At 41.6% G+C, this 17,883-nt stretch overlaps 1 protein-coding gene across 4 annotated transcripts in view; it reads right to left on the reverse strand.

Annotated features, from left to right (window-relative positions):
• Nucleotides 1–17,883, reverse strand: part of Ano4 (anoctamin 4) — a 398,260-nt gene that overhangs the window by 26,149 nt on the left and 354,228 nt on the right. For all 4 annotated transcript variants that reach the window (XM_032911022.1, XM_032911030.1, XM_032911017.1 and 1 more), the window contains 5 exons: nt 16,316–16,480; nt 4,199–4,235; nt 1,823–1,934; nt 809–866; nt 597–694 (listed from right to left, as the gene is read on the reverse strand). In XM_032911022.1, coding sequence (XP_032766913.1) covers nt 597–694; nt 809–866; nt 1,823–1,934; nt 4,199–4,235; nt 16,316–16,480 — 470 coding nt within the window. The remainder of the gene's footprint in view (nt 1–596; nt 695–808; nt 867–1,822; nt 1,935–4,198; nt 4,236–16,315; nt 16,481–17,883) is intronic.

Raw genomic sequence — 17,883 nt, forward strand, 5'->3', positions numbered from 1 at the left:
TAAGTCACCTTTCTTTAGAGGTGACCACTGGTAGCCTGACCATGTTTTCACACCCAAGAGTATTTGGGCAGCATAATAGGCTTAAAAAAAAGAGGACACATGAATTTGTTTGGATGGGTAAGGATATCAGTAGGGATCTAGGAGGAGTTGGGAGAGGCGGGAGAAATGATTAAAAGTGATCGTATGACATTCTTGAAAAAAAATGATAAAATTAATTAAAAAGAATGGTCACTTTAATTTGTATGAGTTGTGCTAAAAGAGCCAGTGTTTATTGTTTTTAATTAAAAATGTATTGTCTTGTGTATATATGTTTGTGCTGTATGTACCATGCAGAGATTAGAGGGAAACTTTGGGTCAATTATCTTGAAAATCTTTGAGTGAGTTTCAAGGGGATCCAATTCATGTTTGCCAGGCTTAAGAGGCAAAAGCCTTTCCCTGCTGAGCCATCTCACTGGGCCGCAGTGTTTACTGCTTTTATGACGGCCTTTGAATCTGCATGTGACCTACTGGTTTAACTGCTGAGTCCATGATTCGTACACTCAGAAATGCTCATCATGAGCCACGCTGCCTCTCCAGGAGATAGCTATGATACTCACGGGTAGCCAAGTTCCATGAAATTATTCCAGGTCTGCTTTAGCACCATTATAATACCCATTTGCATGCAGAGATCAATAAGGCATCCACTAGGGTGGCACTGTGAGGCGAGAGAGCACAGAGATCCGTCAGTCGATGAGCCGAAGCGTGGCGGGCTTCCACTCCGCACCAAGTTGCCATGCTGTTTAATGGGAACGAGGGGGACAGTACTGACCTCTTCTAACCTCCACCTGTTTATCAATCTCAAGTAGGCACCTGGGTGTCCTGTAAATCTTCAACACAAAAGCAAGCATTAGCATTGGGTAGGTTCAAGCTTTCAGTGAGTACTACATTCTGCCCTCTAACGTAAGTGATGGGAGCCAGTAAGGGTCATGTCTGAAAGGAGGACACCCTCTAGGATGGTCAATACTTGGGCTTCAGGAATTCTCCAAGGCACATTCTCTTCTGGCTTTCCTGCCCAGCTACTGAGGGCAAGAGCCCATCCTTGCTGTTTCCCAATGTCTTCGAACATTTCTACTGAATATCAAGTGCCCCAGCCTGGGTAAGCAGCAGTTATGTCCCTGGGTTCACCCGCATTTGATCTTTTTGAATACCAGCAGTGTTGGTTTAGTTACGGTCCTGGTACTTAGCTATGACAGCAGTTTCTTGCTGCTGAAGTAGCTAAGCAACAAAAGAGAGGTCTCTGTCTCCATCTCACCCAAACTGGACTCCTGGCCCTGCCCTGTTTCCCATCTCCTCAGATAGGATGGGTGGTTATCACCCATCATTACCATGAAGCAGGGTACTCTTCCCAGATTTTGATCTCTGCTGGATTTCAGAAATCCAGAAAGCCTTGGCTTCTCATTTCTACCTTATTCCCTGCTGGGATGTCCTTCGGTAAAGTCAGGGACCTTGGCTATACTGTAACTTTCGTCTCTTTATTCCACCTACTAACACAGGTGTGACACTCACAGGCTTGACTCAGGTGAGTTGGAAGTTGAAAGCTTTCGACCCATCGTTTGCCTACATAAACTATTTCCCTCTACTTATCTGTGCAACTGAAGAGGTACAGGCACTTTTTGAGGAAAGTGAGGTGGTTTTTCAGTCTGGGAAAGGAGGTACCTGATCTTCTCTTTCTACACTCGGCCGTTGATCACTCTACAAGGAGGTCCCTGGCCAGTGGGCTCTCAGAGTTCTATTCTCACTAGGGCTGGGGCCGGGGTGGAGCACAGAGAAATGTGCTTCTTACCTTCCAAGGAAGAATGCGATGTAAAAAGTAGAGCTGTTCAGATTGACGAACTGAAAAAGGAACATTTTCAAGGTAAAGCTGTTCTCCCACTCAGATTCTGTGCGAGGCTGTTCTGTGGGCAAAAGGGAGTAGGATTTGAGAGGCTGGCCACGACCCTCTCCTACTTCCTGTTTCCCCTTCCCCCACAGAGTGAGAGGGTCATCAGGAGGCAGGGGAAGCTCAGGCTTGCTGACAATTGACATGTTCCTAGACAGAGCACTCGGGAGATAGACCTCCAGGTTAAAGATTAGCCTAAATAACAGTGTGGTCTCAAGTGAGTACAGGCACTTCTGAAGGGAGTATCCAGCCTGTCCTGTGGCTACAGGGTGTCTGGAGAGGCTGAATCAGAGACAGCCCAGCTGAAAGTACCTCCTCCGTCTTGACTCTCTGCAGTATCTTTGTTTTGACCAAGTTTCTGCCAGTTAAGTGTGCATAGACCCCGTTGTAAAGCTCCTAATGCTTCTAGCTCCTAGATCTCATGTTACGTGAAGGAACTATAAACTCCAGGGCAGTGGGTGTGTTTGACTCTCAGGGTTCAACCCTCACATTCTATTTCTTTCATTCTCATACATAAACTAGAGGATGGCCTCTTTTGTAGGACGTTCCCCATGTTTAAGTATCCATGGTGCACATCTGTGGCCTTAGTCAGGGGCCAACTTGAAGCCCATCAGATAAAGGCTCCCATAGTGTAAATGCCCTTTGGACAGATAGTGTGAACTAAAATAGAGAACCAATTGCTCCTGAGATCAAGCCTCCAACTTAATGTCTCATGTCTGCTGTATTTATCCTTCCTAAAGAGCTGACTTCTAAACTCAAGCAAGAAAATGTATTTAAGGCAATATCATTTTTTCTCGGTTTCCACATCCCCCAAGCTTCTAATTGCACATTTAACATCTCACCCCATCAATTCCTTTTTTCATGGCTTAAAATCAAAATGCTCCCTGGCACATAACTGAGAAGGGAAGAGGGGGAAAAGGAACCTCAGATGTCAATGTTTCAGCACTGGAACAAGGTTATGGTGCCGTGGAGGGAAGAAACATCAAACACTTCTCGATGGATTTGATTTCACCCTGCAAACCGAGTTCCTAGTTATAGCGAAGGTTGTCGCAGTTGCCAGCTGACTGGATACTCATTCTTCTCAAATCATGACATGTTGGCCATCTTCTAACCAGTTGTCCCTGGACACAGCATGGCAACGGGCAATCCCCTCTACCATAGTTGATCTCCTTCTTGGTAAAGGTATGGCAGTGATGGAATATGTTAATGACATTAAAGGAGATAGTCAGAGTAAAATGGCCAGCTCTGCATAGGACACAGCAACTCATTAAAAGGATTCAGTGGGATAACAACTAGGCTACCAAAAATACTCTGAAATTTCTCCCCTTTAGACAAACTATACACAGGAATATATAAAAGCAAGCTACCCGTTGTAGCATGTGATTTTCTCATTGCCCGTGCAACAGCCAATATCTCTTTAAGAAAACTGAAGCAACTATCAGATTGTTCTGGTAAGTTCTGAGGCCAGAGAAATGTTTTAAGACACAATTTGTCTACATGAACTTATTTGCACAAATGCCAACTATCAACGCCCTGACTACATTCCTGATTTAAAAGGTTGCTAGTCTTCAAAAGGACTAACTTTGAAAACTTGACACTTTTGTGGAGTCTTTTTTTTCCTATGTAGTCCCAGCACATCTAAAACTCTTGAACTGGAATCATCTTGCTTTAGCCTCTTGAGCCTGCTGGGATTAGTGGATTATGTCACTGTGCCTTGTGGAACCTGCCTGTAATTCTAAAATGCAGGCAACAGCTACTGAACACTTTTTCAATGGTCTTGGGTATCTCCTAGATGTGTACTTTTGTGTTGCTGTTTTCCATGTGAATTTAAGGGAAAACATCTACTTTAAGTTTCAGTGGCTTATGGCATATATGGGATACAATATCTTGAAAAGTATAGATAGAAAAGATCTTTTTACTAGACACATTTAAATTGTTCGGCTGAAGGGAAAAAATCTTGTGTAATTCTCAGTAAAGGGGCATTTCCTTTAACATAGACATTTAATATATTTTGATCAGACTCATCGTTACTTCTCCCCCAAAGCCCTCCCTGATCCACCCATCAGCCTCCCTGTCCCAACCTTATGTTCTCTTTTGTTGAAAGTAACCCACTGAGTCCAACTAGTGTTGCCCATAAACTCATGGGTGTGGCTCCACCAACTGGAGAGTGGCTGGTCTATAAGGAGCCACCTTGGGGCGGTCTTTTCCCAGCAGACTCTGAGAAGGGAGGCTTTAAAAGTTTTCCAGATCCCTGGACTGCAGAAGAAGGCCATCACTTACCCAGATTTGTCAGAAGGAGTGCGACTTTTTCATAGAGCTGCAAAATAAATTCCGTACATTTAACAAATGAACTCTAGATGCTCTCAAGCCTACAATTATAAAGAATAAAGGCAATCAAGTTGGGAGTGAAACTTTTTTCTTTAAGTTCCAAACAATGGGAGACATTCTAAGCAACAGGACACTTTCAGGGATAATCAGGACTGTTCAAGGACTTCCTTTATGGTTAAAAAAAAAATCTTGCTTCTCGTTTTGGGGTTGATAATTCTGTGACAACAAGACTTAATGCCACTAATTACCAGTTTTCTGAGTGAGGCTGATCATTCATTATGCTCCTGAGTTGGTTTCTAAGGTGAGCCTCTGTCGTCTTGTTGTTGTATAGAATGCCATGAGTTCTACATTACAGCACCATACATGCTGGGTTGGGCAAGCATCATGGGAGACTCCCAGAGCATGTGATTCTATCTCTCCATTCCTACACTGAATTCATTCTTGATTCACCTAGCTCTCTGGTTGACTGATGGCCCTCAGAGGGAATGGAGTGTGAGTCTGTGTGTGTGTGTGTGTGTGTGTGTGTGTGTGTGTGTGTGTGTGTGTGTGTATGTGTGTGTATGTGTTAGTTCAGGAAAATATAGCTATCAGAGATTTTCCAGAGAGGATATAAAATGAGAGAATAAAAAACTGCTTCCTCTAAAAAGAAAAATAAGATTACATAAACGTACCCCAGGCTTGCATTTATTAATATTTACACCTTTCCTAATTTCTGAATTCCCCCAGATGCTTGCTTACTGTAGAGCAAAACCAAACACTGAGATCACCTGACTCGAAACATTCAGCTATGGCTACTTGCTCTGGTAAGGCAAACAGTTTTTCTATACAAAGATATAGTCACTAAAGCCATGAGATTAACATTTGTGTACAGAAATTCCAGACTCACAGAGTCCAATGCTAAAAAGAGATTTATATAATTACAGCAAGAAATTATGTGGTGTAGATTAGTCATATTCTTTTGACCATAAAAACAAAATCCCTGTAAACAAGAGATTAGAATAGGTGCTCTAGTAAAACTTATTTTTGTGTTATGAAGCATGTTATCATTAAAATGGCTTAATTATATTATTGTCAATGGTTATTAAATTTGGTAAAACGCCTTCCTGAAAAGTATAATTTTGGTTCTCAGTTTATTCTTTGTCCCTTTCACATAATACGCCCTTGTTCAAGTTTGAAACACTTATGTCAAAGTTCTCAAGAGCTTGTGATAATGCCAGTCACCTGGGTATGAACACTGGGAAAACTGGCAGTTAAAAGAGAGAACTTGCAGGGCCCACCTCCAGCAGAAAGACAGGGCATCAAGTTATGGATGGGGATGCCATCCCACAGTCAAAAGCTCTGACCCAGAATTGATCCTGTCTGAAAGAACTGCAGGGATGGAAGTGGAGAGGAGCCCGAGGTAAAGAAGGTCCAGCAACAGGCCCAAGGTGGGATTCAGCTCAAGAGGAGGCCCCAAGGCCTGACACCATTACTGAGGCTATGGAGAGCTCACAAAAATGGACCTATCATGGGTGCCCTCCAAAAGACCCAACGAGCAGCTGAAAGAGTCAGATGCAGATATTTGCACCCAACCAATGGACAGAAGCTGCTGACCACTGTGGTTGAATTCGGGAAAAGCTGGAAGAAGCTGAGGAGAAGGGCGGCCCTATAGAAGGACTAGCAGTCTCCGATTAACCTGAGATCTCTCAGACACTGGCCCACCAACAAGGCAGCATACACCAGCTGAGAGGAGGCCCCCAGCACATATACAGCAGAGGACTCCTGGATCTGGATTCAGTCAGAGAAGATGAACCTAACTTCAACAGACTGGAAGCCTCAGGAAGTTTAGATTCTGGTGGGGTGGGGGTTGGGGACATCCTTGTGGAGACAGAGGGTGGGGAGGAAATATGGGATGTGGAATAGTTGGAGGGTAGACTGGGAGGGTAATAAAATCTGGAGTGTAAAAAAAAGATTAAATAAAAAGGAATAATAAAAAATGCCATGAAGACATGATTCACATTAATTTTTTGAAAAATAAAGTATACAGAGATAAGAGAAGGGTCAATGAATATACACACAAACATACCAGGGGTGGGGGAGGGAGGAAGGGAGGAAGGAGGGAAAAAGAAATGGAGGGAAAGAGAGGTAACAGAAAAGTAAGAGACTTTGTCTATAAATCAGGAAAAGGCACATCTACAGAGAGGAGCTCATTGGTAAGTAAGTGACCCTTCTATGAGTGGTTTGTGTGAAATTACTGATTTTTTATTGTGCCATTGAGGTAATAAGAACATAGATGATTTATTCTTATAAGGTCAGCAGGAAAAACTTAGTTTCCAAACGTACTGAAACCAATTATTTCCCCCTGTTTGATTCAATCCTTTGTCATTATATAATGGAATTCCTTATCTTTTTTTTTTTTCTTTTTTTCGGAGCTGGGGACCGAACCCAGGGCCTTGCACTTGCTAGGCAAGCGCTCTACCACTGAGCTAAATCCCCACCCCTATCTTTTTTATTACTTGTAATCTTACGTTCACTTTTATTTAATATGGCCATGACTAGTCCTGCTTTTTTTTTGTCTCATTTGGGTCAAATATCTAATACCATATTTCATAGGAAACATATATTTGGGTCATTATGTTATTTATTTTGGTACTCTGTCTTTTAATTGGAGATCTTAATCCATTGCATAAGGGAATTATCTATAGGTTTGGTCTTTCTTTAGCTACTTTATAACCTTAGTTTTCAATTTTGGGTCAGATACTATAAATCATGGTTGTTAATATCTGTAACTGATACAACGCTTTCAGATTTTAAGGTTATTTCTAAAATAAGGTAGCTATAAATACTTCTAATTGGACATATCAGTCTGATCAATGCCCATGAATTTGTACTAATTTAAGTAATACTTTCTGATTTACTATATTTTTGTATTTTGTATATATTTTGTATTTTCTGCTTTTTATAGCATGGTGAAATATCTGATTCACACATAGATGAATTAAAAAAATTACCATAATCTTTACTTTACTCTATCTTACTGGTCTACTCCATGTGCAAGCATGATTTTGAGATGCCATTTGGTCACTAGAGAAGTAGAACTGAGTTGAAACAGTATGGTAGAGAGAAAAATGCCTGTCCCCTTCACTCTTCTTTGAAATTATTATTACTTTAATCTATCTATCTATCTATCTATCTATCTATCTATCTATCTATCTATCTATCTATCTATCTATCTATGTGGATTTTCAAGACTCTGTGTAGGTTCTGGCTGTCCTGAAATTCCCTCTGTAGACCAGGCTGGTCTCAAACTCAAAGATCCATTAGCCTCTGCCTTTTGAGTGCTGGGATTAAAGGTGTGCACACCACCATCCTCTTTTTGTCTTTTAGGGGGGGATAATTTTCAAGACATTGAATAAAATGCAAGTCAGTAAACACATTTAATTAGTCATCCAGAGGCATCAGAATGTTAGGGTCAGAGAATTTGATAAAACAATATGAATTGTATTTTTAATCACATACTACACAAAAGTAAACAGTCATTACAAGATCTTGAAAATAAGCATCACATATGAACCTGCTTCTTTAGTTAAGATTAGACAAATTCAGCCAAAGGTCAAAAACAGAATATATTATTTAAAATAATAACACAAAGTTTCAAACAGTATAGAAAAATCTATCCCTCAAGGATTTAATAAAAGAGTGTTAATAATTAACATCTAAATATTTATTTATTTTTTATTCTGAAAGCCCATAGTGGCCAAAAATTTGAGTAGTCCAAACCAATTTAGATAACTGTTAAAAAAGAACTATATTGATGTGCCACAAAAAGTATCTTAAATTGAGTATTTTCAGAAGTCGATATAGAATTTAGTTTTGCAATGCTCTCGGCTGTGCAAGGCAGTGTTCCAGCCATTAGTTGGCCATCCATCATGCTGTGATTGCTTCCAAAGGACTTAAATTATTATGTTTTTATATTCTGATGAAATCGGTTCCAAACTACATTACACACTTGGCTACTCTCATAATGGAACTCACGAAGCTCCAGGGCAAACGACAGGAGTGAAAATGTGGTGCTGGGAAGGGAGAGAGGGCTGAGGAGGGAAGGGCAATTGGCCACTGAGCAAAAAAGTCCCAGGATGAGTTCTTATGTTCTCTTCCTCTCTCCCTCTCCCTCTCCCTCCCCCAACCCCTCCCTTTCCCTCTCTCCCTACTTCTCCCCCCCCCCTCCTCCCCTCCCCCCTCTTTTCTCTTTCCCCCTCTCCTCCCTCCCCCTCCCTCTTTCCTCCCTTCCTCCTCCCTTTCCCTCCCTCTCCCTCTCTCCTCTTGCTACGATTTGCCTTTGCTTCCTCTCGCCAGTGTTTTTAACTTAGTAACCTTAGGCTATTTTCGTTTGAAAGTGGCGGGGAAATCAGAACATCAAAAGTGTCCACACTGCGCCTAAAAGAAAAATATATCCTGAGAGGGAATCCCCTGGCTAACACACCTTAGGTTAAGTATGTGGACATTTTGGTTATGATGAAATTTTGTTAGGAAATGTATCAATAGGTTTATGGTTTGGCTCTTCCCACACAGTGAGTGTTTTGTAATGTCAGCAACTAGATATTTTCCCACTCCATATATCCTCTTTTTTTACTTCAGTTTACTTCATCTTCTTTTGGCTGTCTTCTGAAGTAGATTCTGTTTTCCAGCTGTATGAAGTATTGCTCTGATGATGGTCCCTGCTCTGAACATAAGGACAAATACGGTGTACTTATAGCTCCAATGTACACAGTCCTGCCTTCCTTAAGGAGGTGTATAAATTAAATTATTATTTATTATCATTTGTTTTGGGGATAGACCCCAGGTCCCTGTGCAAGTTCAATATACACTGCACTACTGTGTTACATCTCTAGACCGAAATAATAATAATAATTATTCTTTGAGATAGGACACTGTGTAGCACAGGCTGACTTTAAACTCATTATGTAGTTGAGCCTGCCCCTGGCTCACAAGTGCTGGGCTTACAGCTGGGTACCATTGCACTCAGTGTGTACAGTTCCAGGGACTGGATCCAAGACTTTGTGCATGCTGGGCAAACACCCAGAAAACTGAGCTGTGTCCTCCAACTAAATTAAATTTTTTGATAAACATTGAAATGAAAAAGATACTGGTTAAGAATACAGTAAGCATAATGCATTGTATCTCACATAGACCTAGAAACTTTCAAAAAATCTGATGTCTTCCCACTCCATATATCCTCTTAAGGTTAAGTTAAGTTACTATGAATCACCCTCCCTCTGAACTGGAAGGCATGGGACAGCAAGGAGTGACAAACAATCTATTTCCATGTGATTCAGTGCTCACGAAGTCATCACACAAAAACAATTAACGATTGCTGTTTTGTTTAACCATTTCTGATGTTGAAACATCATTTTCTAAAATAGGAAGTCCCTATGATTTTACAATTATGAGCAATGAGTAGCCTATGTTTCATTAGCTCAGTGATTTCTAGTTCACTCATAATCACAGTTAAAGTTGTTTATTATTGGGTAGATGGAATTCTCTTGGGAATTACACAGGGTTTATTGGTTAGGGAATGTAGATGTTTTTTCAGAGTTCTTCCTTTAGTAGGTTGGATTTCTTTTTCTTTTTTAAAAATATGTTTTTAATTGAAACAGAATCATACTATCTTTTCCTCTCCTTTTCCTCCATCTAGCCCCTCCTGATCCTCTTCCTTGAACTCTTCTAAAGTGTTCCCATTCTCAAATTGAAAACCTCTTCCTCTTTATTATTGTTATACATGTATGTGTATGTATGTGTATATATAAGCACATATAAATACCACCTGCTGGGTCTGTTTTGTTCATGACAGCCGAAAATGTATCCCCGTGCTTATAGTAGGGTTTTGTTTCTCCGTCTTTAAAAAGTCTTAGTCCATTTCTAAAGATGTTAGTGTGTCAGCATGATAAGTCATACTTAAGAAGCCATTCCTATGAGCATGAGCAGAACAATTACTTTGGACAACTAATTCATGCCTGACACTGCTCAGCACATACATTACCTCAATTATTTCCTACTACAAACCTCTAAGGTCAGTATTTTTATGTACATCTGACCTCAAAGCCTACCCTTGTTAGCTATTATTTTTCTGTTGTACAAATGACAATAATTTACCGAATGCCGGCAATGTGTCATGTGCTGCATCCGACATGAGGGCATAGCTACAGTAAAAATAAGCCGAAGAGAGACAGGGCTATGCGCTTACGGACCTATGTACTGTGGAGAAGATAGTAAATGAGTTCAGGAGTATAACAGAGGCTGAGAAATGAAAGGCACAGAGAAAGGTACATGAAGGCAGGGGATTGTCAGAGGTCAGGGCAAGGTGTGATTTGAAACCCAGTGATGGGACTCCTTTATTAAGGAAGCAATATACTTCCAATTTGTAGCTGGTGCCTGAACCTCACTGATCCCGGCCCACAGCTCCCTGCTCCCAAACCCTGTGGGAGAGAGAGCTCATTGCCCAGACGTGTGGGCAATCCTGAGACTGCAGGGCAGGAGAGACCGCCACTCCTGCCCACCTTTGCCCACATTCCTGACCAAGAGGAAACTGTATAGGGCCTCTGGGCATAGGAAGATAGGGGCAGTCAAGCTACAGGAGCCCTGCGGTCCAGAGTGCACCCGGATCTGAACAGACCCGGTCAAACAGCTCCCTACATCCAAATCCCATGGGAGGGAGAGCTAGACCTTCAGAGGCGCAGACAGGCCTGGGAAAACAGAGGAGACTACTCTCTGCCCACATTTCTGACTCTAGAGGAAAACACCTAGCACCATCAGGGACCCCTGTGTACAGGGACCCAGAAGTAGGGGCAGGCCCTTCTGGTAGCTGCCCTCACAGAGAGCTGAAACCCAGCCTGGAGGAACAACTTCAGGTCTGAGACTAGAGGTAAGATCAACTTTTCTGCTCCAAGTGACCTGCCTGGTGGACTCAGGACACATGCTCACAGGGACACCTGAAAGCCAGTGGACAGGAACGACTACATTCCTGAAAGCAGAACACTCTGTTCCCATAACTGGCTGAAAGAAAACAGGAAAACATGTCTACAGCACTCCTGACACACAGGCCTATAGGACGGTCTAGCCACTGTCAGAAATAGCAGAACAAGGTAACACCAGAGACAACGTGATGGCAAGAGGCAAGTGCAGGAACCCAAGCAACAGAAACCAAGGCTACATGCCATCATCGGAGCACAACTCTCCCAACAAAGCAAACACTGAATATCCAAACACACCAGAAAAGCAAGATCTAGATTTTAAATCACATTTGATCATGATGATGGAGGACTTCAAGAAAGACATAAAGAACTCCCTTAGAGAAACACAGGAAAACATAAATAAACAAGTAGAAGCCTGTAGAGAGGAATCACAAAAATCCCTGAAAGAATTCCAGGAAAACACAATCAAACAGTTGAAGGAATTGAAAATGGAAATAGAAACAATAAAGAAAGCACAAAGGGAGACAACCCTGGATATAGAAAACCAAAGGAAGAGACAAGGAGCCATAGATGCAAGCATCACCAACAGAATATAAGAAATAGAAGAGAGAATCTCAGGACAGAAGATTCCATAGAAATTATCGATGCAACTGTCAAAGATGATGTAAAATGGAAAAAGCTACTGGCCCAAAACATACAGGAAATCCAGGACACAATGAGAAGATCAAACCTAAGGATAATAAAGAGAGTGAAGACTCCCAACTCAAAGGATCAGTAAATATCTTCAACAAAATCATAGAAGAAAACTTCCCTAACCTAAAGAAGGAGATGCCCATAAACATACAAGAAGCCTACAGAACTCCAAATAGATTGGACCAGAAAAGAAACTCCTCCCATTACATAATAGTCAAAAGACCAAATGCACAAAACAAAGGAAGAATATTAACAGCAGTAAGGGAAAAAGGTCAAGTAACATATAAAGGCAGACCTATCAGAATCACACCAGACTTCTCACCAGAGACTATAAAAGCCAGAAGATCCTGGACAGATGTCATACAGATCCTAAGAGAACACAAATGCCAGCCCAGGTTACTGTATCCAGCAAAACTCTCAATTAACATAGATGGAGAAACCAAGATATTCCATGACAAAACCAAATTTACACAATATCGTTCTACAAATCCAGCCCTACAAAGGATAATAAATGGTAAAGCCCAATACAAGGAGTCAAGCTACACCCTAGAAAAAGCAAGAAACTAATCATTTTGCAACAAAACAAAGAGAAGACAAGCACACAAACATAATCTCATCTCCAAATACGAAGATAACAGGAAGCAGCAATCATTATTCCTTAATATCTCTCAACATGAACGGACTCAATTCCCCAATAAAAAGACACAGATAAAAAACTGGATACCTAATGAGGACCTAGCATTTTGCTGCCTACAGGAAACACACCTCAGAGACAAAGACAGACACTACCTCAGAGTAAAAGGCTAGAAAACAACTTTCCAAGCAAATGGTCTGAAGAAGCAAGCTGGAGTAGCCATTCTAATATCGAATAAAATTGATTTTCAACCAAAAGTCATCAAAAATGATAAGGAAGGACATGTCATATTCATAAAAAGAAAAATCCACCAAGATGAACTCTCAATCCTAAATATCTATGCTCCAAATACAAGGGTACCTACATATATAAAAGAAACCTTACTAAAACTCATAGCACACATTGCACCTCACACAATAATAGTAGGAGATTTCAACACCCTACTCTCATCAATGGACAGATCATGGAAACAGAAATTAAACAGAGACATAGACAGACTAACAGAAGTCATGAACCAAATGGACTTAACAGATATTTATAGAGCATTCTATCCTAAAACAAAAGGATATACCTCTTCTCACCACCTCATGGTACTTTCTCCAAAATTGACCATATAATCGGGAACAAAACAGGCCTCAACAGATACAGGAAGATAGAAATAATCCCATGCGTCCTATCACACTACCATGGGCTAAAGTTGGTCTTCAATAACAATAAGGGAAGAATGCCCACATATACGTGGAAGTTGAACAATGATCTACTCAATGATCACCTGATCAAGGAAGAAATGAAGAAAGAAATTAAAGACTTCTTAGAATTTAATGAAAATGAAGGTACAACATACCCAAACTTATGGGACACAATGAAAGCTGTGCTAAGAGAAAAACTCATAGCTCTGAGTGCCTTCAGAAAGAAACAGGAGAGAGCATATATCAGCAGCTTGACAGTACACCTAAAAGCTCTAGAACAAAAGAAATCAAATACATCCAGGAGGAGTAGAAGGCAGGAAATAATCAAACTCAAGAGCTGAAATTAACCAAGTAGAAACAAAAAGGACCATACAAAGAATCAACAGAACCAAAAGCTGGTTCTTTGAGAAAATCAACAAGATAGATAAACCCTTAGCCAGACTAACGAGAGGACACAGAGAGTGTGTCCAAATTAACAAAATCAAGAATGAAAAGGGAGACATAACAACAGAATCAGAGGAAATTAAAAAAAATCATCAAATCCTACTACAAAAGCCTATATTCAACAAAACTTGAAAATCTGCAGGAAATGGACAATTTCCTAGACAGATACCAGATACCAAAGTTAAATCAGGAACAGATAAACCATTTAAACAACCCCATAATTCCAAAAGAAATAGAAGCTGTCATTAAAAGTCTTCCAACCAAAAAGAGCCCAGGTCCAAGTGGGTTCAGTGCAGAATTCTATCAGACCTTCATAGAAGACCTCATACCAATACTGTCCAAACTATTCCACAAAATTGAAACAGATGGAGCACTACCAAATTCCTTCTATGAAGCCACAATTACTCTTATATCTAAACCACACAAAGATCCAACAAAAAGAGAACTTCAGACCAATTTCCCTTATAAATATCGACGCAAAAATACTCAATAAAATTCTTGCAAACTGAATCCAAGAACACATCAAAACAATCATCTGTCATGATCAAATAGGCTTCTTTCCAGGTATTCAGGGATGGTTTAATATACGGAAAACCATCAACGTGATCCATTATATAAACAAACTGAAAGAACAAAACCACATGATCATTTCATTAGATACTGAAAAAGTCTTTGACAAAATTCAACACCCCTTCATGATAAAAGTCCTGGAAAGAATAGGAATTCAAGGCCCATAACTAAACATAGTAAAAGCCATATATAGCAAACCAGTAACTAGCATTAAACTAAATGGAGAGAAACTTCATTGATAAGTGGATATTAGCCCAAATGCTTGAATTACCCTAGATGCACAGAACACATGAAACTCAAGAAGGACGTCCAAAATGCGAATGCTTCACTCTTTCTTTAAAAGGGGAACAAGAATACCCTTAGGAGGGGAGAGGGAGACAAAGTTTAGAACAGAGGCTGAAGGAACACCCATTCAAAGCCTTCCCCACATGTGGCTCATACACATACAGCCACCAAACTAGATAAGATGGATGAAGCAAAGAAGTGCAGGCTGCCAGGAACCAGATGTAGATCTCTCCTGAGAGACACAGCCAGAATATGGCAAATACAGAGGCGAATGCCAGCAGCAAACCACTGAACTGAGAACGGGACTCCCGTTGAAGGAGTCAGAGAAAGGACTGAAAGAGCTGAAGGGGCTTGAGAGCCCATATGAACAACAATGCCAACCAACTAGAGCTTCCAGGGACTAAGCCACTACCCAAAGACTATACATGGACTGACCCTGGGCTCCAACTGCATAGGTAGCAATGAATAGCCTTGTAAGGGCACCAGTGGACGGGGAAGCCCTTGGTCTTGCCAAGGCTAGACCCCCAGTGAATGGGATTCTTGAAGGGAGGGTGGTAATGGATGGAGGATGGGGAGAGGGAGGGGTTAGGGCAATGTTGGCCTGGAAATCGGGAAAGGGTTTTGAAATGTAAATAAGAAATACCCAAGTTAATAAAGATGGGGGAAAAAAAAAGAAGCAACACTTGAGCAAAGACCAGAAGAAGGTAAGATGGTGCGTTACACAGACCCTGGGGAGGGGAAGGGGGAGAGGGAGTTCTGGGGGAAAGCTAACAGCAAGGAAATATGAACACATGAATGTTTACTTAAGCAAGAGGAAAGTTGTGGACCCATAAACCTTCAGAGGAGCTGCATGACTGACTCGCATGTGACATGTTCCATGTGTTTTCAGCATTGAGCCAAGATTGAAGTGAGCTGATCTAGAGGCTAGGAGACCAGTTACGAAGCCGGGGAGATAACCCAGGTAAGAGATGCTGAAGGCTTGGCCCAAGGATGTGTGAAATGTGGTTGCACTGTGCCTTTGAAATTTGACCCTCATGTCTCATCCTTGTCAGTGCTGAAAATAACCATCTCCTTAAAGTGGTCCACTGGTTTCCACTTGCATACTGTATTTTTTTTTTTTTTTGGTTCTTTTTTTTGGAGCTGGGGACCGAACCCAGGGCCTTGCGCTTCCTAGGCAAGTGCTCTACCACTGAGCTAAATCCCCAACCCCCATGCATACTGTATTCTGCATGGGCAGGCATGTGCACATATATACACATAAATAAATAAGCAAGTGGAATGAGAGCATTTAAGATGTAAGATTGCCTAGTAGGCAGTTTCCCATGTAAATCTGGTTCAGAGGAGAGATTGAGCCTGAAATATGTGGTGACAGAAAGTCTGAACTCAGCACGAGCAGCATATGTCACTCTGACCTTCTCCTTATGTGACTGTCTCAGGATGCTTTGGGTACTGTCTGCTCTCCCTTTTTCTGAATGAAGAAGATGGGTACCAATGCTGCTGGGCTCCATTAGAGCTTCTGAGCTGGATTTTCTAAAGGTACTCTTCAAATTTCACCGAGGGGCAAATCGGTGCTGTCCTATGGACTAAACAAGGGAAACCAGGTCCAGGGGAGGTCTCTGCTTTGTGCAGAGAGTCCTGGAGCTTAGATTTGAATCAAGACTTTTAAATACCCAGACCTACATGTCATGGCAGGCTACCGGTGTTTGATCACAGACCCTCTGCCTCGACTGTCTCTAGAAACAGAAGAAAAGCACCACGGCATCCCACGACATCCCCGCCCCCCTCTGGTTCGTCTCTCACTCACCACGTTCAGCAGCATAATGATACAGAAGTTGATGCACACCGCAGTCCCTGTGGTCGCGACCTGAGAGTTGTTCCTGATTAACGCCCACTTAAAGGCGGCGAAGGTGCTCACGGTCACCACCCGGTAAATGACGATCCCGAACACGGCCGCGATCACCACGCAGATCTGGAAGGAAGAGGGAAAAAACCCAGTGAGACCCTAAGGCCAGGTTTCAGGAAGCAGATTTTTGTTCTGATAAAATAAGAAAATCCAATGGTGGCGTTGCTGCTTCCGGACGACCCCCACGAGCATGCACTTTTCCTCCTGGCAAATACTTTCTCTGTCTGGGTTTTCTGATCAAATAGAAGAAGAGCACACTGCTTAAAAGCTCAAGATCTGCCCAAGGGAGGGAGGGCCTAATACGTTTTAAAGCAGAATGATTGAGAGGTAAGACCAACACATATTAATTATAGAAGTCCTGCCATGCTTCTGATCACAACAGTTTGCTTCCTATTCTTATTATTCTAGTAGGTTAGTAAGGACCTCAACTTCTTACGGACCCACAAAGCACCATTCTCTCTACTCTCTGGGGATCCTGGGCATTTCCTTTCTTATAAAAAATAAGTATTTACTTTTCATTTATTTGTTGTATGAGTGAGCATGGGCACACAGGTATGCACTCATGGGCATGAATGTCATGGTATATGTATGCAGGTCAGAGGACAACTTACAGGTCAGTTCTCTCCTTCCACCATTGCAGGGTCCAGGTATCAAGCTAAGATTGTTAAGTTTGGTGACAAGCACCCTTATCTGCTGGGACATCAGGCCAACCCACAACTCTTCTTGCTTCAAATGAGTTAAGCACTGTCAACTTTCAAGATTATTTCCTTTGTCTATAACATCCATGCACCCACCTCCTGCCCAACGTGTACACAAGTGGGTGCATGCGCGCGCACGCACATACACACACACACACACACACACACACACACACACACACCTGTACACAGCCCAGCAAACACCTCCTCATTCCTCTTTACTTCTCAGCCAGAAAAACACTGAGAATTGAACCTTTCCTGAGCACTACTCATTGCTGTTGCTGCTAGAGTGTGGTGCATGCCCTAACTGGGTGCATCCTCTTTCACGATGTTCCTTGTCATTTCTTACAATCTTCTTCATCTCTGTCCATTTCCCCATTAGAAAGTAAGGCCCAGAAACCAGGGACAGCATTGGTATACTCCTGCTATGCGTTGTTGAATAAACTATGTAGTAGACATGTACTATCTTACTATTAGATGCATACACAGACCGAAGCATCTCTTGTTAAAGTTCATGGTATTTGGGAAGAGTTTATGGTCTCTATGTATATCTCTGTAAATAATGAAATCCGACACTCCAAATGGTTTTGGAACTTTTATTCTGTGATTCTGGCCCATTTAATTATTTAAGGCTGGATTTTAAATCCAGTTCCCACAGTAACGTCTATTGATCTATAGGTTCCTTTCCTTATAGTCTTCGTTTGTATAAACTTTGTTTTCTGCTCAACTTCTGGTGTGAATTATACAAAAACCTAGAGTATGAGCCTCAGC

Source organism: Rattus rattus, chromosome 1 (assembly GCF_011064425.1).
Source record: "Rattus rattus isolate New Zealand chromosome 1, Rrattus_CSIRO_v1, whole genome shotgun sequence".
Lineage (NCBI taxonomy): Eukaryota > Metazoa > Chordata > Mammalia > Rodentia > Muridae > Rattus > Rattus rattus.